The sequence below is a fragment of the Sturnira hondurensis genome, unplaced genomic scaffold (genome assembly GCF_014824575.4).
Source record: "Sturnira hondurensis isolate 20B ecotype Veracruz unplaced genomic scaffold, ASM1482457v3 Scaffold0015596, whole genome shotgun sequence".
Taxonomy (NCBI): domain Eukaryota; kingdom Metazoa; phylum Chordata; class Mammalia; order Chiroptera; family Phyllostomidae; genus Sturnira; species Sturnira hondurensis.
The window spans coordinates 18,483,454-18,508,917 of record NW_028088227.1 but is presented as its reverse complement, the minus strand read 5'-3'; the positions used below and the strand labels follow the sequence as shown (position 1 = coordinate 18,508,917).

The 25,464-nt window shown below is 36.6% G+C and overlaps 1 protein-coding gene across 1 annotated transcript in view; it reads right to left on the bottom strand.

Moving 5' to 3' along the window:
• NCAM2 (neural cell adhesion molecule 2) overlaps positions 1 to 25,464 on the bottom strand; it is a 237,798-nt gene that overhangs the window by 191,876 nt on the left and 20,458 nt on the right. The window contains exon 2 of the mRNA XM_037064838.1: positions 218 to 278. Within this exon, the coding sequence (XP_036920733.1) occupies positions 218 to 278 (61 nt within the window). The remainder of the gene's footprint in view (positions 1 to 217; positions 279 to 25,464) is intronic.

Here is a 25,464-nt window from a genome sequence, read left to right as displayed (position 1 = left end):
GGTGAAAGGACATTGATGTTGACAAAATAAATAAGTTAAATGAAACCACCAAGACAATGGCATTAAAATAACTGAGTAGTTCAATAAATTTGTTCTCAAATTGCAATAAAATAGATGAAGATTCTAGAATGTCAGAAGATAACTGAAATTGTTTTAATACAAACTGAAAGACACATTCCTAATATTACGACAGACAAGAGAGGGTGACCACCCTAACATCCTGTCACACCACTGCGTTTTCGGAAATTGCATATCTGCCTTCCAGTAAAGTAATGGTGCTACAATGGGAAAAAAAAACAAAGAAGAAAAAAATCTAAAAGCTAGAGTGTAAGTCACCACTGGGAATTTGTGGATCCCAGCAATCAAAAGATGCACAGACTACACAGAAGCACAATCCAAGTTCATCTAGAAAAGGTGGTACTACAGAATGCCAAGTAGCACTGGACCAGAAAAAATGTCATCCATACTATAAGAAGGATCTGAATAAATCAGCCCAGTGGTAAAAGGGTGATGACAAGGACAATTGTCTGGCCTGGCCTGTGTAGAGGGAAAATGTTTCTCCGTTAGTAGATTAACCCCAGTTCCGCCAAATTGCAGGTTTGAGAGTTTAACTATAAACACACGATCTTTGGGAATTCTCAACCTGAAAAGTTACACTAAAAAACAGTGACACATGTAGAGTTCACAGCTAAGTGACAGAAACGAATGTATGTCTCCTTTAGACGGTCTACATGATCAGCCCAGACTGCCCAAGATTTTAGTAAATGAAGCTCTTTTAACCTAAAGGCACATTCTGACATTATAAAAATAGATAGTAAATGAAGGCACTATGAAATGAGTCAGGTGAAACAACCAAGAGAAGAAGTAGGAACATGAACCTGCAAAAAATGGGGTTAGACTAAGAATGTAACCAACTATGTTGAAAATATTTCAAGAAATAAAAGGTGGAATAAAAAAGTTAGAAAGGAAGAAAATGTCATCAAGAAAGACTTGTCAAACAGGTTTAAGCTCTTTAAACTCTATCTCCTTGTATTCTCCATCATATCCCCTAATTGATAAATTTCGTTTGTTGCAGGAAACCTGTCTAGGAAACTGAGGCAGGGCTACATGGCATTCTTCTTTCATCTTAGTTGTGGGTTCTTTTTTTATTCACCATTCCATAGTACTTGGTGCTTGGCACCTTATAGGAGTTCAAGTGTTTGGGTAAGTCTAATATTTCAGAGAAGACCTCTTCAAAAAATCATAAAAGTCAGAAAGAAAAGGAAGAAAACTAATAGAACCAAGAAACAAGAGAGTATTTAAAAACTATAAATAATATCAGCTTCAGCAAAAATTCACAGAAGAGGACTTTTTATTTTGAGAAGTAACTAATTCCTTAGGTGAACACGTTGATGTATAATTGGCTCAATAGATGCAAATTACAGGAGTTACAGAAGTTGAGAATGTGTAAGTTTCTAAAACTGTTTCATTTTACTTGCCTACTCAAAAGTATTCAAAGTGGCTTAGCTTTGGCTATTTCAACAGTTATTATACAAATTTTAATTAAAAGAAACTTACCTTTCCAAATTTATTTCCGATTACTCCTTCCCAACGCTTCTGCAGCTATAGACAACACTGAATTACTCCCACCCCTTCTCCACTGACTCGCCACGCTTTCCCATCACTGTATTTGCTCAAACCATTCCCTTGCCTTCATCTCCCTTTGTTATATCTCCATATGGAAAGTTACATTCTATCTTCAAAGCAAAATTAAGATATCGATAACTTTGCAAAACATTCTTTGAGACTCCCATTCATGACATCAACAAATAAATATCTTTGATCTGGTGCATTTTCACTAAACAAGTGAAACATAGGTTGTTGATAATTATATTCAGTTCTCCATCCTATTTAATGTAACTTCCTACAAGGGAAGGTTGATCAGTCTCACATCTGTTTCTCCTAAATTGACAATATAGATACACATGGAAAAATAATGACAAACACATACCCAGAGCTTACAGGTATAGAACATTGCCCATGTTAACAAAATAAAATTTCAGCATGACTTCATTGCCTTAAACTGAATTTAAAGGTATTAGAGAGTTTGAGAAATAGCTGTCAATTGTTATTTAAATAATTCCCATATTTAACCTTTGGAGCTTATTTCTTTTGCTTTCTAAGGGAGAGTTTATAGAAAAAACAGAACTTAGAAGACATAGCACTTTAAAAATCAAATGCAGTTCTGAACAATTTTATACTGTTTTGCTGATAGATGTAATAAATATATTATTGTAACAAAATGAAATTTAGCTTAAATTTAATTAGTTGATTTATATTAAAGTACTTGGTTATTTTTTTGCTCAGTACAAACTATCAATTCACCCATAAATCAGGAACATATGTGTCCTAGAAATTTTGATGGCATTGTTCTATTTTATGTATTAGAAGTATATAAAGAATATGCCTAATTCTTTAGTTTAATATAGTTAGCGAAGTCTAGATTTTCTCCAATTGATCTCTACAGATACATTAAATATTAGGAAAAACCCAGAGAACTAAAATTTAAGGCCAAACCTCAATCATTAGCTTAGTTATTTAAAATCCAGAATTTCTTGAGATCATTGTTGATCCCTGGCCATGTCCAACTGACTTATCTTTGACCCAAATTTCAGAAGGTAAAGAGAGTAAGGAAAAAATCCAAAAAACATATATGTGTATGTATATATAGAGATATATACACACACAGAAAGCATTGTGGTGATAGCCAGAGAAAAAGGGGTTGGGGTAAGTGAAGGTAGGCAAAGGGATGGGTAAAAAGGGGGTTGAAAAGAGACTTTTCTAGGGGTGATGCGTGCATGATGCAATGTGCCTGTGATGTTTTACTGAGCTGTACACTTGAAACCAGTATGGTTTTGAAACCAATGTCACCTCAATCATTTTTTTAAGTGTGAAATCGTACCAAAATAAAGGAAAAGAAAAAAAGGTTTTAAAAAAGAGAACAAAACCAGATGTGACTGATCCTCACGTTCATCAGGTAGGGAGGCAGCGATGGCAGGAATGAGTGCGCTGGGATTGCCCTGCTGCCTGGTTCCAAATGGCTTGGGGTGCTCTGTGGGGGAATTCCCTGAGCAGATGGCCTGCCGTGATGTTCAGCTCCTAGGCATTTATTAAACTGCTTGTGCAAATGAGATGCTTAAAAAATGCCATCCCTCTCCTTCTTCCCTCCTCCCTTCCCTCCTTTTTATAAGACAATTCTGAAAAGGCCGGAAATCTGCTTTTTGTGGTTGCACCGTCATGCCTCAGTTTAAAATGCCATCTGCTGCTTCGGTTTTTAAATGATGATGATTATAATAAAAATAATGGTGCTGCAAAAAGGAAATAATAATTTCCTAAGACCAAAAGCAGGGTTCAGGTAAAACTGGAGAGAAATGATATATTTGATATCTGGCCAGTTAATCTTTTTGTCATTTCTGGTGTTTCAATTCAGGCACAAAGAAATGAAAGTAGATATTCACATGGGCCCTTTATTTCATGTAGAAAAATGGTATTAAGCACTTCTAATTCAAATCTCAACTTAGAATTTGGGGTTGAAATTCTAATTTCAGCATCAGTGGCAATTACCGATGCCGAAAAATATGATTTTGATATTTTACTCTTTCTTATGTATTGGAATAGATATAATGACTTTGAAGAAAACTGTGAAGGGTATAGTGTTTCATAAATTCCTTTTACATAAGCAACCCTATTGATTAAATGTTGGCACTCCTTATAAATCAATCAACAAATTATGTTTTTTATTAGTTGGGGTTAGATAGTCAAATGCTAGTATGTTCCAAGAGATTCTTAATGAGGGCAAGAAAATGTTTCAAATACACGGACTGAAACATGAAGCCATGACAAATATATGTCCTCTTTGAACTATTTTAAAAATGCATGCTCTGCCAATCTCACAAGTAGAATTGGGTAAATTGAAAACTTTTATCAAAATCACTATTTATTGATTATATGCATTTTTCAAATCATTCTTTTAAATGTTATGGTGTACAAAAATTAGAAGCCATAGTTTCTAACATTAAGGAGCTTACAGTATTTGGAACGATAACAACAATACCTAAGAAGTCTCATGATAAAACAAAATAATATATGTCAATCAAGGCCATTATGAGATTTGTGATCAAGGTGGCTGTACAGAAGGAAATAAAAACTTTTTTTAAAAGGTGGGATAGATATTCTCATGAAAGAACAAAAAAAAAGGAAGACATCCTAGGTCGAGGGACAAGAATGTTCAAGAACCATCCTGAGATTAATCAGTAGTTTAATACAGATGAGATTCACTTCATTTAAAATATCTCATGTAATACATTATCATTAGATAGATAATTTTAATAATGTTGGTGGCTCTTAAAAGCCACAGTAAAATGTCTGGACTTAAACATTTTTTGTTTGACTTTTTATACATAGAAATTAACCTGATGAAATTGACATGTTAGTAAAGATTAGTCAGAAGATGATTTAACAGATTGAATTAAAGGGGCAAGCACTTCAAGCACTTTAGGATACATAGTAATGAGTGCCTGGGATGGCTGGTGGCAAAGCATATGGAAAGGGAGGAATATATGTGATAAAAAATTCAAAATAAGAGTCACCGTTGGGATCAATTAGAGCTACCGTGAAAAAGGAAAATGTAAAAGATGTTAAGATTCTCTACTTCAGTGAAACAAGGGTCACTGATGTAAAAAAGAATTTCAGGAGAAGAGATAATAGAGTGGAAAATGTGAAGTTGAAATTTATTTCATCAGTAAAAAGTATTTCAAAATAGAACCTACATAACATTTTAACAGAGATAACTGCTGTCATAACAAAGATTGAAGTAATGTTTATAATTTAAGGTAGCAGGCAGACCAAATAGCAGATATTCAAGAAGGACTTTCATAATTTACAAGAATATAAATAAAATGAAACCTCCAGCATTTTAAAATTCTATCAGGAGACCATGAGCCCTTTGCAGTTTGATACAACATTTAACAGTGGCATTTAAAACGGCCAGTTTATCACTTGCAGAGATTTAAAAACTGACAATTTAATTAGTCTACTAGTGTCTGACACAGAGCAGAACTGTATTCACTTAAAATTCCAACAGACAGGCAGATACAATATTAGGCCCTGATTTATCTTGGTACAAGGATTTGTGTAATTTTAAAGCTACCACTTTCCTGCCCTCGGCCTCCACATCCAGGGAGTTAAAGAACTAAGGCGCATGCACTTAGGAATTGTATCAACTCTCGAGAAGTCTTCCTGGTAGAAGGTCCTTATAAGCTGATTACACAAAAAGAATGAGAAAAAAAAACTTTCTTATTTTTTTCACTGCAAACATATTTTAGAATTGTATCTTCTTTGAAAAATTATGTACATCCTTTGATTACTCACTTTTTATTATTAATTTTTCATGTCAATGTATCACATTAGTCTAAGTTAGTTCTAGGTTTTGGAAGTTGCTATAGTGTTCAAAAATTCAGAACTTTTAGAATCTTCAAGGCAGAAATATTCTGTCCTAAAAATCAGAAAATCTGATGGCTGTGAACATTTTATCAAAATTAATTTTTAATAAATCATCTCCCCTAAGTTTACCAAGAGGACAAAGTTAAACTTTTTACTGTAATTCTTCTCCACGTCCATGCTTTTTCAATTAACACTGAAGCTTTTCAATCTTCCATTCCAAGTTAAGAAAATAAATGTCTCAGTTGTGTCTGAGAGCAACTAATCAGCCACATTAATACTTCTCTTTCTACTGGCCCCTTCTGGTTAGGCTACAGACACAGACTAATAATATGCATTCTAAAAAATAAATAATAATAACAAATGAAAAAATAAAACCAAGTAACATTAAAATTTATTTTCTCCTGTTTATCTCTTAAGTTACTGTACAAACAAACAAGAAAAATATAACCAAAGACACTGAAATAGAGAGCAGGCTGACAGGGACCAGAGGGGAGAGGGGAGGTAATTTTAGGGGAAAAGGGGAAGGGTTTACAGAAACTAGTATAAAGGACACATGGACAAAAACTAAGGGGGGTGGAAATGGGAGGGAGGTGGGAAATACTGCGGGGTGGGCTGGGATGGGAGCAAAAGACAGAAAACTGTACTTGAATAATAATTAAATAAATACATTTGGGGGAAAGAAATACAGTTTTCTGTCTTTTACTCCCATCCCAGCCCACCCCACCAAGTTCTCCCCACCTCCCTCCCATTTCTACCCCTGTTAGTTTTTGTCCATGTGTCCTTTATACTTGTTCTTCTGAGTCCTTCCCCTTTTTACCTGAAATTCCCTCTCCACTCCCCTCTGGTCCCTGTACAGAACAGGCTGACAGAAAACTGTACTTGAACAACAATTAAAATAAATAAATGTAAAAAACCCACTTTGAAATTAGAATAAAATCTGAATTCGTCAGCATGTTCCACACTCTGATAGCCTCATTTCATATCTCTCTCCCCTTCACTGCTATACTCAAATCATAAGTAGCCTTTTTCTCATTATTGAAATGATCCTAGCCTTTCAGACACCAAATTCATAGAGAAAGAGGTCAGACTTGTGGTTACTAGAGGAGAGAAATCAGGGACAGGGAACTGAAGGAAGGTGGTCTGTAAGCACAGACTTTCCGTTCTAAGATAAATAAGTACTAACGATGTAATGTGCACCATGGTGACTACAGCTAACTCCTCTATGATACGCAGGGAAGTTGTTGAAAGAGTGTGTCCTAAGAGTTCTCAACACATGGGGAATTTTTTCCCTTGTACTCTTCCTTTCTTTTTTTCCTTTCCCTTTACTGTTTCTATATGAAGAGACAGTGTTAGCTGAACCTGAATCATTTCACATCTATAAATCAAGCCATCAGGCTGTTGGTCTTAAACTTAGTGATGCATGGCATGTCAATTAACTTTCAGTAAAACTGGGGGGCAGGATCCAACTCTCTCTTCCTTTAAATGTCTCTCGAATCTGTTCTCTCTCATTCCTCACTATCACCAGCCTGGTGTGCTCCGTGGTCTGCACAACTCTACAAGGTCAGGCATTGGGTTTAGGGTCTATCAGAAACACCTGAGGAAGAGCCTGTGCGTCTGTGTGCTTTTCTGTTGTATGTTTGTCATTTGGTTTTAGCTCCACCCTTGGAAATTCTGATTTAATACATGATGTAGAGCCTAGAATTTTCTATTTTATGTAGTTTCCAGGTGCACACGAACCATTACTACTTACAAATTGGTCCTCAGTGCAATACCACCGATGTCACTCAGAAGCTTCTTCTCCATAGGGAATCTCAGATCCCAGTTCATACTGACTGAGCCACAATCTATAATCTAACACGATCCCCAGCTGGTGTGTGTGCACTTTAAAATACAATCAGCACTGGGTTGGACTGTGACAATTCAACATAATTACCATTCTGTAACATAAATATAACTCCCCTTGTGTGTAGCTAAAACCCCAAATCCTTCACAATTAGCACGTAAAGTTTTTTACCATCTGGCCACAACCTAATTCTACTCAACTTCATTTCCTGCCACTTTCCAGATGTGGAAGCAAAACCAGATCAAAACAAAATACACACAATAGTGAATGAGGTAACTCTGCCAATAGGCCCCACTTTCCTATATTTGCATTTATTTTGCCTTGTTTTCTTTATTCAATGTTGCCTTTCTCCTTTTCATCACCTAAGGACATGCCTAGAAATTTCTGTTAAAGACTTACTTGAGTCTTCCGTAAGTAAGGCAGTAAATCTTACACTTCAATATCTTCTAAAATGCTGCACTTCTTTCCCTTAGAGCACATAATGCATTGCACTCAAGTATGTTAAAAATTTTATAATTTTAATATGTAAAAAATTAATTTGCACACTATCTTAAAGACATTATATTCCCTTATTCAAGTTCAATTAGTGCTATTTTATTTCAAATTAATCTAAAACTGAGCAAGGCTGTTTGTTTTGAATATCTGTACTATTTCCCAGGAGCAATGCTCAATTTTGTTCACATGCTTGTTTATCCACTGAACTATGTACTGTTTGAAAACCTAAGCATACTTTATTCATCTCAGCCTGTCCATCCAGCACAGGGAGTGGTAAGAGTCCATGCTAAAATATTACTGAACAACCGGAGTGATACTACTGTTGTAAAATAAAATGAAATAAAGCAAAGTGAAAACATTTCTTATTTGTATCTCTCATGAATGTTTCTGTTGGGTGAATCCAATGAAAAGCAGTTTTAAATATATTTCTATTCTTCATAGTTTATCCTATTTTTGATAACATTTATCTTCCCACACATAGAAACATTAGCATAGGTTAACTTGCTGCGATATTAAATGATTTTTGAGTAACAAGTTTTGCTATTGTGTTATTGTTCAGTAATTGTGTGTGTGTTTTGATTCACACATGCATTTCATATGGGAACATAAAATGTACAAAAATTCCATCCAAATGACCTGTACTCCAAAACAAACTGGTGTTAAAACTAGACAAGGTGAATGAAAGCAAGGGCAAATCAGGTGGAGAAAAAGAAAGAAGTAAATGAGATTGTGAGAGCAGCTATAAGAAAATACCAGGACCTAATGAGCTTAGGAAGACCCTAAGGGTGAGGCAATATATTTTATAGTCATTATACTCTCATCTGTTGTGGAACCGCCAGACTAATCAAAATTGTTTTCACATATGTTTGAAGACTCTCCCATATGTCAAACATTTAAAAACCTGGGCTTACCAAGAGAATAAAGTGAATAGTACACAATAATAAAGAGGACATATTTGTGACATGATGTTTATGCTGATAGAAACATATTTTTGTTTTGAAAAAAGTCAAATATTTTTCCTAAAATACATTGTTTGAAATTGAACAACATGCAGAAAGCTTAAGAAGGGTTATCAACGTTGCAACTCCAACCATTTAAATAAATTTGATTGCATAAATACTCATCAAAATACTGTATTAAAAAGTAAAATAATGACATATTATACTATACATTTTATTAGACGGAGAGAAATATGACCATCTTTCCTATACTTTAGTCATAAAGTCAATTATTTTTATATATAATTAGTGTAAGTAAAAGTCAACATGCCCCTTGATGTCAATTAGGCTGAGGAATGTCACCTGAGTGACGCGTGAAGCAGTCTGTGCTTATGTTGCAGTCAGGCCTCAAGTCCATTATCATAGCAGAACAGCTCGCTCATCACTTATTTTGAGTGTGACATTTAATTAAAACTACAATCTCATGAAGAGACAGCTAAGTCCAAGTTGTACATTCAGTTCAAGTTGACTTCAACAGGACCACTTAGACATGTGAAGTTATTACCTGCGTTGATGAAATCAGCATAGACCATCCTGTAAAATTTGAATCACTGCTAATAATATGCAGCAATAAATTAATTTAAGGGAATGTCTTTGTAAAAGTCTAATTCCCAAGTCTCTGGTCGCCCAAGTGTTTTGTCTACCCTAAGTGCGTAGAGTTTCTCTCCAGATTAAGGTTTGCCTCCACTTTATTTTTTCCTGACAGATCATAAATCAAACATCTCTCACACCACAGTTTGGACAGAATGCCTCACTTTCCTTCCTTTCCTGAGTGGTGTTATAGTATTAGCTATATCTTAAAATACAGTGTATCTTGAAATACATGGTTAGAGAATGTAAAACCCATTAGCATGTTGCGCTTGCCAGCATAAAATACTACAAAAAGGAAAAAAACACATTTTCCTCAACTTTATGAACAAACATGCTCTAATTAGAGAACTAAAATGAAGAAAACAATCAAATAATCACTTTTTTACTTTATTTAATTATTGTTCAAGTAATTTCCCAGTTTTCTGCGAAATAATCACTTTTAATATGAGAGTATATTACTTTCACCTGCTCAGGGAAAAATCACAAAATCATGATAAGCACTTTACATTATAGAATCCAATATATTTTTTAAAAAGTAAACTTCTTTAAAATAAGGCATCTTGAAAGAATACTACAAGGCATGCTTTGTAATATTTTTAAGATTTTTAGTATCATATTCAAGTAACAATAATCACTAGAATAAAATTAACATTTATAATTGAAAGACATATGCAGTCATTTACTCATTAGTTATTTGGCTCACTCAACAACATTGTCTGAATGGACTCACTGAGTAAATTTGCTTGAACCCCTATGCAACATTTGCTGTTATGCACCCAAAGGAAAAATATTTCTCAGGCTGAAAAATTGTCACTTTCATGAAATAAACAGTTTATGTTTTAAGATATCAACAACAGTTTTGTTCCTTAGGCTTCTAAATCAACTGTAGGATAACTTTATATTATAGTCAGGGCCATTTATGTTTAATAGTAACTATTTTGAAAAGCATATTTTACAAAGAATTTATTTCAATGATTTCATAGAAATACGGGGTGGGGGAGAGTCAGAGAAATTTTTAAAAGATGAAGTATTTTGGGTCATTAAATACAGAGAAAATGTTGCTTAGTTAAACCATCTAAACCATCCCAGAATCTTAGATTATTATAGCCCGAAGGTGTCTGTAGGATCTCCAGTCAACCCGTCTTAGGTTACAGATGGGGAACGAGGTCCACAAGGCTTCTCCGTTTCTGAAGGACCCAGGATAATGCAGAGATGGATCTGTGCTTAGACTACTAATAATCCCTAGCCTGAGGTAACTTGGAACTCCAAAATACTTAGTGCTATTTTGTTGAAGAAACTGAGTAAAGGAGCAGATTGGGTACCTCTTCAGAAATGGGGACGAAGTGACCTGGGGAATCCTTCCCAGAAAGGAAGAGAGTGGATAGCATACTCAGCCTTCCCTAGCACTGAGTGAATCAAAAAGGATGAAAATTATGGAGGTGCCAGGAGTTACTTTTCTATAGCATAGTTTCTTATAGGCTAAAATCAAAAAGAGATTTTCTATGAGTTGAAATTAGAGAAATCGGACCTTACAACTTTGTGTGGTGGTGTATGTGTGTGTGTGTACAAGGCGAAGTAACTTCATAGATTGTGATTATGCATCGACTTGAGGCAGAAGGATAAATCGGTGTAACACTTAGTGCCAAGGAGAGCCAGAGTTGGTATTATCACGTTGCTTTTAAGTCCCATGTTGTTCAGGAAGATGCAGTGTCCAAAAATCCACACATTTCTATGTAACAGAAAATTGCTTCCATCTCTAGGCTTATCAGGTAAAGGATTCTCCTGGGGGGATGCAAGTGACTGGCCTTGAGTCACACACCAGTCAGAATTGGGACAAAAACATGGAGGTTAACTCTTAGAAGTCATCACTAACAGCAACAGAGTCCCTTGTCCCAGAGGAAGTCATAGGCAGAAAGAACATATTGACCAGCAATTTCTCTGATGACAACTATTCAAGGAGGTAGGAACCCCACCAGATCCTAGAACTTTAGTTAAACCAAGGGCCAGAGGGTTACTATGTATCCTGGATCACCCCAATGCTTACAAACTTACATACATTGTATGCTTACATACAACTAATGCTTACATACATAGCATCTCCCTACCAGCCTTACAGATGCTATCTTGGGGAAATATTATTGAAGACTGAGAGGTTACCTAAAAGATATTAAGTAAATTATACAAATGGGAAAAAGCAATAATTTGGCTTTGGTAATTTCTTATTCTTAACGTGGGTATAATAATAATTCCTCCACTATATTTGTGAGGATTAAGCGGAACACATTTAAAACTGCTGGGTACAAGTGCACAATATATCTTAACCACTGTAACTGTAACTACTCCTCTTAATTAGCTCTAGAGCTGTTCACAAAGACAAATATGGTATCTTTTCTGTTTGTTTTCTATAAGAGAACTGTTCTATGTTTGTACAGCACTGAATTACAATCGCCAATCCAGACTGTATCCATTGTTGTTCTTTCCAAGCGAACTGAGAAATTCTTTCCTCAATCCAAATTACTGGAATGTATTTAAGCAAAAATTGTTTACCTCTGTTTTAGTCTGTTCAGGCTGCCATAACTAAACACCATAAACTAGGTCGTTATAGACAGCGACCATTTCTCTTAATATGGGAGGCTGGAGGTACAAGATTCCAGCCCCTGCATGGCTGTGCCCTGGTGGAGGCCCTCTCCAGGCTTCAGACCGCCTGCTTTTTGTGGTACCTCCATACAATGAAAAGACAGTGAGAAAACTAGTTAGGTCCCTTGTATATGGGCACTAATCCCACCCCGAGGGCTCCACACTCATAGCCTTATCACCCCACATAGACCCTACCTTCTAACACCATCACAATGGACATTAGGATTCTAACAATGAGAATTCTGGTGGACACGAAAATTCAGACCATAACAACTTCCATTCAATAATGTTAACTGGCATGCTAAAGATTTACAGCATTGTCAAGATGGTCTAACAGGCTATGAAATTTGTTGATGTGCACAAATAATGCGAACATTTCTGGTTCTCACTTCATTGATATTCCATTACCCTTGTGACAGGTAGAAAATGTAGTACAAAATTAGAAGTTGTATACTTATGAATAAAAAAAGCTATGCCTCAGTTGCCATTTGCAAAAACTATGAAAAAAGTAAAACTTATGATAATGTAATAAATATACCTGGAGTAACCAAATTTCTAAATCAATGCTAAGAAAAGTTATAATTGTATCATAAGTGATTCATTTCTTCCAAACTAGTATGGTAACAGACATAATTAAATATTAAAATACATCATATGTTTTAAAATCTGTCCCACATAAGTATGCATCTGTCCCCAACTGGTCTCCCAACCTACACGTTGGAACTCTCAGGCCTCATTTCATGTAGCTCATCTTCCTGAACATGCCAAGCTTCCTATTCCTTATCCTCTTTTTGGATTTCCAGAATTAGGCTCTTTTCCTTTTTTTCTCTTTGCTTAATTCCTTGAGTGTACCACATTCTCTCATTTACCACATGCGGGGGGTTATCATTCTATTTATATAACATACCTCTAATTAGAATGCCATTTATACTAAGAAAGGGAAATTTCTTAGTCAATTTATTACCCCCTGATAAAAATATTACAGGCATTTATTACTTTTCTTTTTTTTCTCTAGTAAATTTATTTCATTTATTTTTACTGTTTTTTCATTATTGTTTATCTCACTTACACCTTCTCCTGCCTGCAATCACCACACTGTTGCCCATGTCCATGAGTCCTTTATCCTTACTTTTTTTACTTAATAAATAAGTTGAATAATTAAAAATAGCAGTAGACTTCAAATTTCTGAATAAAAAGGTGCAAATGCACTCGCCTCTCCAATCTGATGATTGGAGGTATCTATTTCATTTATATTTTTAATTTTTTTCTAGAACCAGAACCTTTATTTTAAAAAAATGTTAGGTGAAAATTTAAAGAAACACATAGAAGTATATACAGTTTGACTGATTGGTTGATTGCAAAGAAAGATGATTATTACTATGAGCTTTATGATACGTTTTAAGACCAAAATAACACTCTAGCCTATCCATTAATTCTTTTCATTGAAACTCACTGCATTTCATGCAACTAAGCTGGTTGTGTGGGTGTTATAAAATCTTTTCTATTGAATTGTTTTGTGACCCAGCTTAATTTTAACAGAAGTGAAGAAGGAGTACTACCTGGACATATCACACACACATGCTTTAAATTAAAATGTTAACAGTACAAAATGCACATTCCAGTAACTCATAATGATCCACCTGATCTGCCCAAGTGACACTTGTGCTTTTGAAATTTATCAGTTAGTCCCTTTTGATACCAGTCCAAGGGGTCAGGAACCTGAATGGAGGGACAAAACACAGCCAAACCAAAGAACAAAGTGAGGATGCACATATATGAGTTTCGCCCCAATAACTGAAAGTTCAGGTAAGTGGATGGATTCCCCCTCCCTACCAAATATGCGTGAGTGTGGCTGAATCATAAAAATCAACAGTTATACATTCTTTATCTTACATCTCTGGTTTCAGGACCCTCGATTTTATTTTTGTAGCATTTAATGTGGTAAAATTCTAGAAGACATTGTTAGATTTGGGGAAGGGGAAGCTCTTACAGACTCAAATGGCAAGGAGCTGATTCTAATGATAGCCACAAAGATTCCATAGCCCACTTTATTTGTCTTCACAGCTTGCTGAAGTTTCCATCTCCCATCTGGAATAGGAAATAAAATCACATAAACAGTTTACTTCATTCTCCACTTAACTGATGGAAGAGAGTGTTTGGCTGTCAACTCTGTAATTACTCCAGTGACCAGCCTCTGGGCCTCACCTCCAGAGAAATTTGGTTGTATTTCAACTCAATCCATCACTTAATTTTACAAGTCAAAGAGTTCTCAGTTCATGGAAATCCCAGAGAAGTGGTTTCTTTTTGCTTTTTTCCATGATGTGTTTATATGAAAGCCTGGAATAGTACAAAGTTCTGCGTTCACAACCAGACAGCCTATAATCATAGCTCATAGGACTGACCCTTTAAAATTTCTGCAGGGATCTACTCTTGAGGTAGATCCAGCTGTTTAATCTACCTCAACAGCTTGATTAAAAAGATGAATAGTTGCAGGTCTTATTTAGAAAAGTCAAAGTAGGGAACACACAATGACTCCATCAAAGATGCTCCATCAAAGTGCTCTTAGTGAAAAACAGAAGACTCTTCCCTTTTCAATATTAGTACAGGCTTAGTACAGGCCATTCAAGGTCACTACCTTTTCTCCATTGTTTCTAAAGCTAGACTTCCATTGTATGCAGAATCTTTCCTACTTGGTGGTCACAGACATGGCCAGTGCAGAGAAAGGGCATCTAAGGATTCATTACAGGAACAGTACCTGAATTTCTAGGCTAAGGAACGACGATTTATTTGAATTGTATTGCAAATTGGTTTTTAGATTGAACTTGTGAGTTTCTGGGCTTCCATTTGGGTCTGTGGCACTCCTTAAAAAATACAATGCATATATAGGTGGGATTTGCCATCACCAACAAGTAGAGGGGAGACTCTATGCCAGTATCCAAGTCCAGGAGACTATAACAATCAAGGATTTCCAACAGTTCACTGTGTTTTCAATAAGATGCAAGCAGTCCACAACCCAACTCTCCACATCCAGGTAAAATAACTGACCTTTATGTGTAAGCAAAGGGTCTAGTCTTCTCCCCAGTAACATCCATGATATTCTGGTAACATTGAGAACATTAGTCCATCCCCCTTCCAGTATACTTGGCAAAGCCTGGATGTATGAGTTCCCCTAATACTCAGATGTTGAAATCCTGACCCACAAATGGGGCTGTAGTAGGAACTAGAGCCTTTGAGAGATAATTAAGTCATTAAAGTTCACCTCACATGATGGGATTAATGCCCCTTAAAAGGGAACCCTAACAGCTTTCTTGCTCTCTCTCCACCACATGCAACAAAAAGATACAACAAAAAGTAAGCAGCATGCAACCTGGAAGAAGGTGCTCACCAGACCCAACCATGCTGGTGCCCTGATCTCAGACTTTCAGCCTCTAAAATGGTGAAAAAAAATTGTTATTTAATTTACCCAGCATATTTGTTATAGCATTCCCAATGCACTAAGACATGCCCTAACCCCTTCTACCCTATGGTATTGAAAACTGGGCTTTAAGCACGGGTATAGGAGGACCTACACTCCTACGTTAAGGAGACAGGGCCTCAGTATTTCTTTAACTACAATGTCAGCCACAATCAGAGACAACATTTGAGGGAACCATTCTAGGGGCAGGGGGTCAATTACCAACAGAGTCAGGGTCCCTGAAACTCTTAGACTTGTCATGTTACCACTGTGGAGAAAATGGGTACAAATGCCTGCCCTTGAGAAATTAACTTCTAGCAGGTATGAGACAGACCAATGTGAAAAATAAGTAAATTATATATAATGACTAGCTCTACAGAAAGGAGTGAATACAACATAAAGCATTCTTCAAAATACTTGGGCAGGGTGCTTGCATTCAAATTTCCCAAGGCATCCTATCATGCAAGCTGAAAAACCATCAGCTAAAAGCTATGATATAATGTTAGCAGTTGGTTACTCCCTCCCTCCAAGCACAGGGTCAGAGACGCAGGAGAAAGCAGAGATGGTTTAGAGGGCGTGGAGCATAATGAATCAGTGCTTGACTGAAAGCCAGCCTTAGATTCTAGAAGCGAAAGTCTTTTAAAAAGTGTAGCACTGAGGCCCTCTTTAGTCTCTTCAGCAAGTAGGGCACACCTTACGGGAAAGTGCAGAAGCTGCTGATAAGCACCGGGATGCTGCAGTGCTAAGACCAGCACCAGTTCCCAAAGGCATAAAGAGATACTGTGAACCCAGTTTCAAATGACTGCAGGATGCCAGCCCTTCAGCTGCCCTAGCCATGCCATCAATATCATTGTGATAACTTGGAGTTTATTCCATCCAAGATTTCACTAGGAACCAAACTCATTTTGATGTATAGAATTCTAAAAAACTCCTAATGTACTATATATACCAACTATAGACAAGGGTTAGATGGCGGATATACACATTAGAAAGAGCATGTGTCTCTTTTCACAACAGATACATAAAATCAACCTTGACACAAATGAGGACCTGCCATCCTGGCCATTGTAAAATCGCTGAAGTGGTCCTCTCACTGGAACACTGTCCCTCATGCACTTCATGCATCATCTATATAACCTTCTTCTAAGTCTCCTGCTTTATTGATAGTTCTTTTTGCCAAATCTAGACTGGACAACTGAAGAGGTGAAGCACTTGTATGGTAAGAATGCCATGCATGTCTGGTTATGGTTCGGATGTCTGCTTATGGCCTAGCCTTCAAACCCAATCTCTTTTCAAAAGATGATCCGGAGGGGAAGAGCGGCAGCCTGAGCAAAAAGGTACGCCAAATGATCAACAAGCCATTTTCTGATCATCTATCTACAAACATGACCCAGCTGGCAAATGAAAATCCAAACCACAGTAATGGCTTCGGTTGCAAGTAGCTGGCCCAGATTTCTGAGGAAGGGTTACAAGCGATTAGGAGCTCCAGTTCTGAAATCAGACCTGAGTAAGGTATCCTGGCTTTGCCACTGAACAACTGAGCAACATCAGTTAACTTTCTCAACCTCTCACAGTGGCAGATCCTTTCCCCCCAAAGGGGCAGATGAAGAGCATTTATGTCATGGAGTCTTTCTGAGATTTAAAATGAATAATAATGAAACAAGCTTAATGCTGTATTGGACACATAGTTAAGGAAAAGTAAATCATTAAGATAAACAATGAATAAAATAAAATGAAAATGTGAACTGACTTGGCTTTCAGAATCCTGAAGTTGAACCCTTGTTTTGGTTCTTGCTTCTGATCAACACTTTTAGTTTGACGAATTATTATACTTTATTTTTTGATCTTGGACTTTGGCATCCTGCAAAGCCCTTTGATTTTATAATTCTCCTGCATTTGGGAAGTTTTGTATTTTCAATTGAGAGCCAAGATATAGCACTGAGATCTGATGCCAAAATCTATGCTCATAATCATTAATAAACCTGTCTCAGAAATATCACCAATTGCATTGGGTCCTAGATCTCCAATGTCTAAGTTGGTTCCCTTACATCCAAAAATTCCAAAGCATAGATATTTTAATGTTTAATAATTTTCTACTAAAGAAATACAAAGTTTTCTAAAGATTGGTCAATTTTAGGAAGTCAAATTATATTTATTTAGAATTTACCATGGAAAGGAGGAGTCATTCTAGGTGCTGTTAGATTACAGAAGCGAACCAACTTCAGTTCAAATTAAGAAACTACACCAGCTCATCCAGCTCATCTTTAACAGGTGAAGGGTATATCAGAAATGAAATATTCACACTTCATTAAGAACTTTTATAAAACAAGGCCATGAACAGATTCTTTAATACTCAATGATACTGAAAACTCTCTTTGATAACAAAGTTCCTGCTTACCTAGTGAGAGAATTAATCTAATCAGTAGAGAGCATTAGATAAACCCACCCATACTGATATTGCAGAAAGAATGTCAGAAAGGTGCATGAGCAAAGTGCAACGGTAGTAAAAGAAGGTAGCTAATACTGACAAAGTGCCGAGGAAGGACTTTACAAGAAGCAAGTAGTCAAACGACCTAGTTCTTTAGCAATTGGAATTGGGAAGAAAGAAATATCCCTTAAAACATGGAAAGAATATACTCAAGAACACAAGAAAGGGAAAAGGTCATTTTTCCAGTGATTTTTAGTACTTGGAGACTGGAACATTTGGGGCCAGATTGTGGCAATGCTTCTTTGATGTCATGAAAACAGGCTGAGCATCACTATGTATGATAAGCTAAATGGAAACCTTGGACTTGCTTGATGGGTTCGTGATGTCCCTGGAGGAACAGGAAAGGGGGAAAGCGAAGATGGTGGAGAAAAGCGAAGAAAAGAAAAACTTCAGAAAGTTTGACAGAAGATAATTTTATTTTCACTTTTATTGATTTTGGACATTAGTTCATCCAATTTCTGACATGCTTAAGAATATGAGAAGAGTGTATGGATATGGGAATATTTTTATTTGTTTAATTGTTTGATATAAAATAGAATGATTACTTCAGCCGTCAAACAATTGTATTTATGCCACTTTTTTATTGTTTTACTTCATTTTTAAAAGGTGTTCCTATGTAGATCTCTTGTGTATTGGTATCTTCCATAACCTAAGTTTTTTTTTCTTTATAGAACATATTTGGACAGTTTGTAAGACAAAGGTAGTAAGATTCAGTGATAGACAAAATGATCTGTTAAGAATAATTATAGCTAATGCATGAGAGAGAGAGACAGAGAAAGAGACAGAGATCACTTAGCTTTTGTAAACCAAAAAGAAAAACTAATCATACTGTACTTAATTATTTCCCCATAGGATAGAACACATGAGACAGGTGTTAAAAAGAATCAAGCAGGTTAGTTAAATATAACTCTGCACTAGTGGAGGACATAATATCTCATAACCAATGAGCAATTATAAAAACATAAAACTAGGATAGCTGCGGAGAGAAACCTGTGATCAAAATTGTTTTTTTAATAAAATACAATCAGTCCAGAAAGGGCATTTATTAAATAGCCACTCATACATCTTCTAAGATAATTCTTACAATTAGACTAGATAACATAATTACAAATTAAGTGAAGGTCTGGACTTGAAATATTCTATCAGAGGTTACAAGTTAGTACACTGTGGATATAGCATGATCAGTAATAATGTTTTATTTGACCTACAATACTCTTTTAAAATGAATTTTGAATGTTTTCTGAGCTGTTCACACTCAGGTTCGTGGGGGTCTCAACCTTTCCAGTTTTCACTAACACAGTTATCGACCAGGGTCTGTATTAACATTATATTTGCTGTCCTGTGTGTTGAATGGCTTGATAATATGTTCCCTTATTTCTTTTTTTCTTAGAAAAAATGTTAGAAAGAAAAATATAATTTTGTCTACTTCTAAAAATCACTCTTTCCATTAAATAAAAAAAAATTGAAACACAGGCTCACACGATTATATTATATGAGAAATCAACTGAATTTTTTTTCTATTGACTAATGAGCAGTGGAAGGAAACTCCCCAGTTATCAGCTCACTCAGCAATATGCACTGAGCAGGAGCAACATGCTTATATCAAATTTGATTCAAATATCATTTTCCTAGCTTCCATTTAGAATTTTGGCAACTCCAAGTATATGGAATTTCTTCCTTATAAACTTTGTCTTGCCCAATTAGCTTTCAATGGTGCTTGAAATTCCCACTTGGATTGCCTTATGTTGACCTGTCCATTTTAATCAAGTTAAATACTACCTGGGAGGAAGATGTATTAGCTATCACTTAGGCGCAAATTAGTCTATCTGAACCTATTACTGCACATTATCAACCAGCACAAAAGAACGCCGTAGGACACTGGTTCTCAAAATCATTCAAATGCCAGACTGCAGAGAGGCAAGATGCACTGGGTGGAAAACCATGCAGTATTAATGCAGTGCTCTCCTAAGAATTAAATACATATTTTCAGTTGTGTTAAATCCAATGCCATTGTATTCTGTAGTCCAAAATTGTAGGAAAATCACAGATTTAAAGATTGTAATAGGCCCTGGCTGGTGTGGCTCAGTGGACTGAGCACTGTTTGATTGATTCCCAGATCAGGGCACATGCCTGGATTGCAAGCCAGGTCCCCAGTAGGGGGGCGATCTTGAGAAGCAACCACACATTGATTTTTCCCTCTCACTTTCTCCCTCCCTTCTCCTCTGTTTTAAAATAAGTAAAATCTTTAAAAAGAAGATTTTAATGAAAGAAAAAATTCAACTACAAACATTTCATCCAATTTAAATTTTACCACATTTTATATTTTATCTGCAGAAAAAGTCTTATTTGATACAAAGTTACTATATCATAGTCCCAAAGAATAGGGGTGGGTGGGGAAAATAATCCTGTAAAAGAGTATTAATAGACTTGCTAGAGAGAAGGTAGTCAATTGTTTTGAACTTAACAAGACATTGTCAAGCGAGTCATCGTCTTAATAAGAATTTGTCAGGGAACTAGAAAAAAATCTACTTTATTGAATATACACATTGCCTATAAAACACTTCCGAATTTCAGAAACATAAAAACATGTTTATAATTTGAGAGGACTAAATATGAAGTTCCTAATGAGAAATGTCAATAATTTTCCTGGTTTGGCCAAATAAAGCGGGAAGTACGACAACTGGTACTTTTTCAGTGCCTTGGGAAACAGCTCTCTGAACCACAGTTGTACAGGAGATTCAAGCTCCAGTGCCCTACGGCATTGCATGCAATGTATTGCCTTCTCTTATATGCATCTAGCATTGTGGAATCCCGGGTAAAAGGTTATTGAAGAAAAGACTGGTCCAGATGTAGAAAAATAATACACATCCTTCTTGATTTACCTCCCAGGTGACATTACACTCCACCTTGATTTGCTATCATCATCATCATTATCATTACTGTTCTTTACCACATAATTGGAAAACATCAACAGAACTAGAGGGTCAGAGGAAATAAAAACGTTCTTGTAAATTAGCATTATCTGACCTTCAAGATACTTTTCTAATTCACCGAGTTAACCAACACAGTAGATACCTGGGCATTTGTTTTAACATCTTAAAAAAATTCCCAAGTAGATTGCATGCTATTATTTAATGTGAAGTACAAGTTTAACCAAAGTCTGTTGTTTCTAATTGGAGAGCAAAGTGTTTTGGTAAAATAAGGAAATGGTAAATCTTAATGAACTCTACACATTTCTGAGAACAACGATACTTAAGCATTAGTCAAGGAACAATAAGAGCATAAAGAGATTATAAAGGAAAAGGTAAAGGTACTCAGTCACTAAATGATAAGTAAAATTATATTACTCAAATGGTGAAAAGATACCAACTCACTCATTAAACAGACAGAAAGCTATATATATACATACATGTATATATACATATAGTTACATCTATACACATATATATCCCTCTTTCTCCCTCCTTTCCCCTCTGTCTAAAAATAAATCAAATCTTTAAGTCATGTACGTATGACTTATATATATGTGTGTGTATATAAAATACACACACACAGGTGTGAATAAAAACAATATGCATTTCTCCTACTTTATACTTTGATACTATAATTACACAGCAAAATGTATCTATATAGAGAAAGCACTGGTTTTGATAAACAATATGATTATACAGTAACTCATTTTACTCAATACAGATTTCCTCAGGGGATAAAAATAATTCAACATAAATTACAGAGTAGTTATATCTCACTTTCACAGTAATTATTTTAGGAATACCTAGATAGACATTCATTCATCAAAAGCAGTTAGTGAAATGCAGATGTTCAGGAATACAATAGATTTTAATCCTTAAATTAGCTTCAGAGATTCATTTTGAATATTTTTTATCTTTAATATGTTTCTCTAAATTATCGGCCAACCAAGCAAAATCTCTCTGTTTAAATAATATTCTTTAACATATTAAACTCTGCTACATAGACAATGTGATGGAAAGAGCAGCCGTAACTCTGATACCAGCTATGTGGGCTCTGAGTTCTGTCTCCCCGTCCACACTTTGCACCCATTGCTGTAACGCAGATGGAGGCCATGACTTGTAGCTTTGCAGTCTATAAATTTTGAATACAAGTGTTTGATGTGTAAATCAGTGGTAGTAAAAAATACTGTGGCAAATGTGAATGTAGTGTGGAAAATAAAATTGGTGGTTAGACAATTTGATCGCAGACGTGCTAACATTAGGTAAATAAGCTACATGGCTCAAATGGGTGATAATAATGATGCCCTCACTAAACATGTAAGTTACTAAAAGTAACGGTAATGTCATTCAGCGCCCGTCATTTACCGAAAGTGTACAACTCATTTTTAAAACTTAAAATTTTGAACCAGATAAGGAGTAAGGAAACCACACTGGACCAAACTTTTCATTGATTTATTTGGTTTCTTTTAATGAAAAATTATTATTGTGAATATCCAGAAATTACAGAAAATGTGAAATCAGTAAGAAAAAAACAAAAGCTTGAAGATTTACATTAAGTTGGTTATTACTTTAAAATAAAACACCTGTGGTAAAAGTAAATTATAAAAATCAACAGCTATAAGGTCTGTTGTTATATTTATTTATGCATTTTTAAACACACTTCTATAATAGTATGTTCTTCTACATACAGAGTTAGCTCTTCTTTTCTCTGTTTCTACCTCGCTCTGCTCTATTATCCACTTATTTATTTCTCATCTGAGTACTATCTGTTGATGCATATCAAATTACCCCAAGCATAATAGCTTAAAACAACAGATATTTATCTTCTAGTTTCTGGAATAAAGAAATCAGGAGTGGCTAAGCTGGGTGGTTTGAGCCAGGGTTGTTCATGTGATTTTATTCAGAATGTCACCGGGATCATTCACTTCCAAGATCGCTTGCTCAAATGGCTGGTGACAGGAAACCTCGGTTACTGGCCGTGCGAGTCCGTCTATAAGTTGCCGAAGTGCTCTAGTGACATGGCAGCGAAGTCGCCCAAAGTATGGAATCCACGAGAGAAAGTGAGGAGGACGTCTCAGTGCTTTTTACCATCTAGTCTCGCACANATCTGAGTACTATCTGTTGATGCATATCAAATTACCCCAAGCATAATAGCTTAAAACAACAGATATTTATCTTCTAGTTTCTGGAATAAAGAAATCAGGAGTGGCTAAGCTGGGTGGTTTGAGCCAGGGTTGTTCCTGTGATTTTATTCAGAATGTCACCGGGATCATTCACTTCCAAGATCGCTTCCTCAAATGGCTGGTGACAGGAAACCTCGGTTACTGGCCGTGTGAGTCCATCTATAAGTTGCCGAAGTGCTCTAGTGACATGGCAGCTAAGTCGCCCAAAGTATGGAATCCACGAGAGAAAGTGAGGAGGACGTCTCAGTGCTTTTTACCATCTAGTCTCGCACACTGTCATTTCAGCCCTGTTATATTTGCCAGAACTGACTCACTAAGTACAATTCTAAAAGAAAATACAGTTAGGCTCCATCACTCAGGAGAACAATCGCAGAATTCATGGGCTTATTTTATAACCACCTCATCTACCATCTCTCTGCTCCAATCTCATTTTCTACATTCTACCTATGGAGCCTACTTTCCTTCAGTCTTTCATTTCCTCCTACACTTCTTTGTTCCTCCTCCAACCACTGAAGAAGAAATATAGAAAGAAAAAAATACAAATAAGGGTTTTCCTAGGACAAAATACCTGAGAACGAAGACTATGAAATAAATAAGGAGCCCTGATGCTTGCAACACATTCACAGAGGCAACTCTTGGAAATTTGGGCCCAAGAAAAAAGATATGCCAACCCATATAATTTTTATGCCTCATCCTAACATTCTGACTAAAGAGATGGCCCCTCTGACCATGGGACCTTTCGACATTTACATGTTTCTAGGGTAATGAGGTGACTTCTCATGTGCACCCAGTTGGTAAAAACTTACGGTGATGCCAAAAGATAGAGACAACTTATCTGTGTTTCAATTAACTTATAACACATTACATGCATGTGCAATTATGTATACATGCAATATAAGCAATATATTCAATTATATAACATACATGTAATTACTCTGATATAAACATGCAGGCTGATAAAACTCCAAAAGTCCATGGAGGCACAAAGGAGTTCATTGTTAATTATCTAGGTCTTGGAAGTGGTGATACAGAGAAGGGTTCACAGGGTTGATTGCATTTGATTGCTGAGTGAAGAATGAGTGACATGGGGAGTAAAGTGCTATTTATGGTCAGAGAGAGGAGCAAAAGCTCAGAGGAATGCAGACCGTGTGATGGTGTGTTGTAGACAGCTCTGTCTGGTTTTAGGAATTGTATCTGTACCCCTGTGGCTAAGGGTGAGGGACAACCTTTGAAATGGGAGCCGCAGGAGACAAAGCTTGTCTCTAGTAGCAAATGCTGCCTCAGTTTCCTCTCTCTGCCCCCAAAGCTTGGTTGGAAGTCAATGACAGGTAAGACTCCTCAAAGTGGGGGGCAACCTAAGCCAGACTCGACCACTTGGGAGGCCTTCATGGAAGGACTGGAGGGGCTGCAACAAAGAGCAATAGAATCCCCCCACACACTGCTTTGTCAAAGCCAGAGTCCCCATGTTCTCTGGGAGAAGTGCTTCCTGGCTCTAATCCCCTTAAGCCTGAATAGCTGCTGGGGAGAGGTGCAGCTCCTTGCCTTGATAGAGAGTGTCCTGGGGAAGAATCTGGCATCACAAAGACTTGCTGATAAACCTGTGAAATCTGCTCTGCTAAGAGTGCTTTCATTCATATGTTAAGGGTCTGAGAGAAAATAAGTATGTCTCCCAAAGTTTCTGCAACTCTCTGACTCAGACACTGACAGGCACTGACTCAAGACTCTGAAGCCCTCAGATTTCTTTGAAATGTTATCTGCTGTTTGATCCTTGCTGCCCTGTGTTCCTGTGTATTACAACCCAATAAAAGACTATGGAGCAGGGGGCTTGGGGCCTTTTTCTCTTCAGAGAAACTGGCCGCTGCTGGCCTTTTTCCCCAGAGAAACTGGCCACAGCTCACTTCTCCTCCCCAAGCAGATCCGTGATATCTCTGTCATATTAATTCTCATCTGTGGCACGGGAGGGGGGGCACTTACAAAAGAAAAGTCGCGCCCAAAAGTCGCTCCCACAGTGGGGGACCCTGTGGACCATGTGTGGACCGTGGTGATAGATGATACAGCTGGCATAAAGACAAGGACAGAAACAGGTTAAGGGGTGGTGCGTGATGTTTTTCAATGCTCTTTCACTCTCCAGGGCACTGTCCTTGCAGGACAGGCTAATAAATACCCTCTTTGGATACTACTTAGTCTGAATTGATTTTAAATGGTGACTTGAAGGACCCTGACTTCTTCTGGCTCTGTTATCACAGAAGGGGCACATTACTTGTGACGGATTCAATACAGGGAGGAGTTGGGTATCCAGTTAATCACCGAAGTGAACAGATA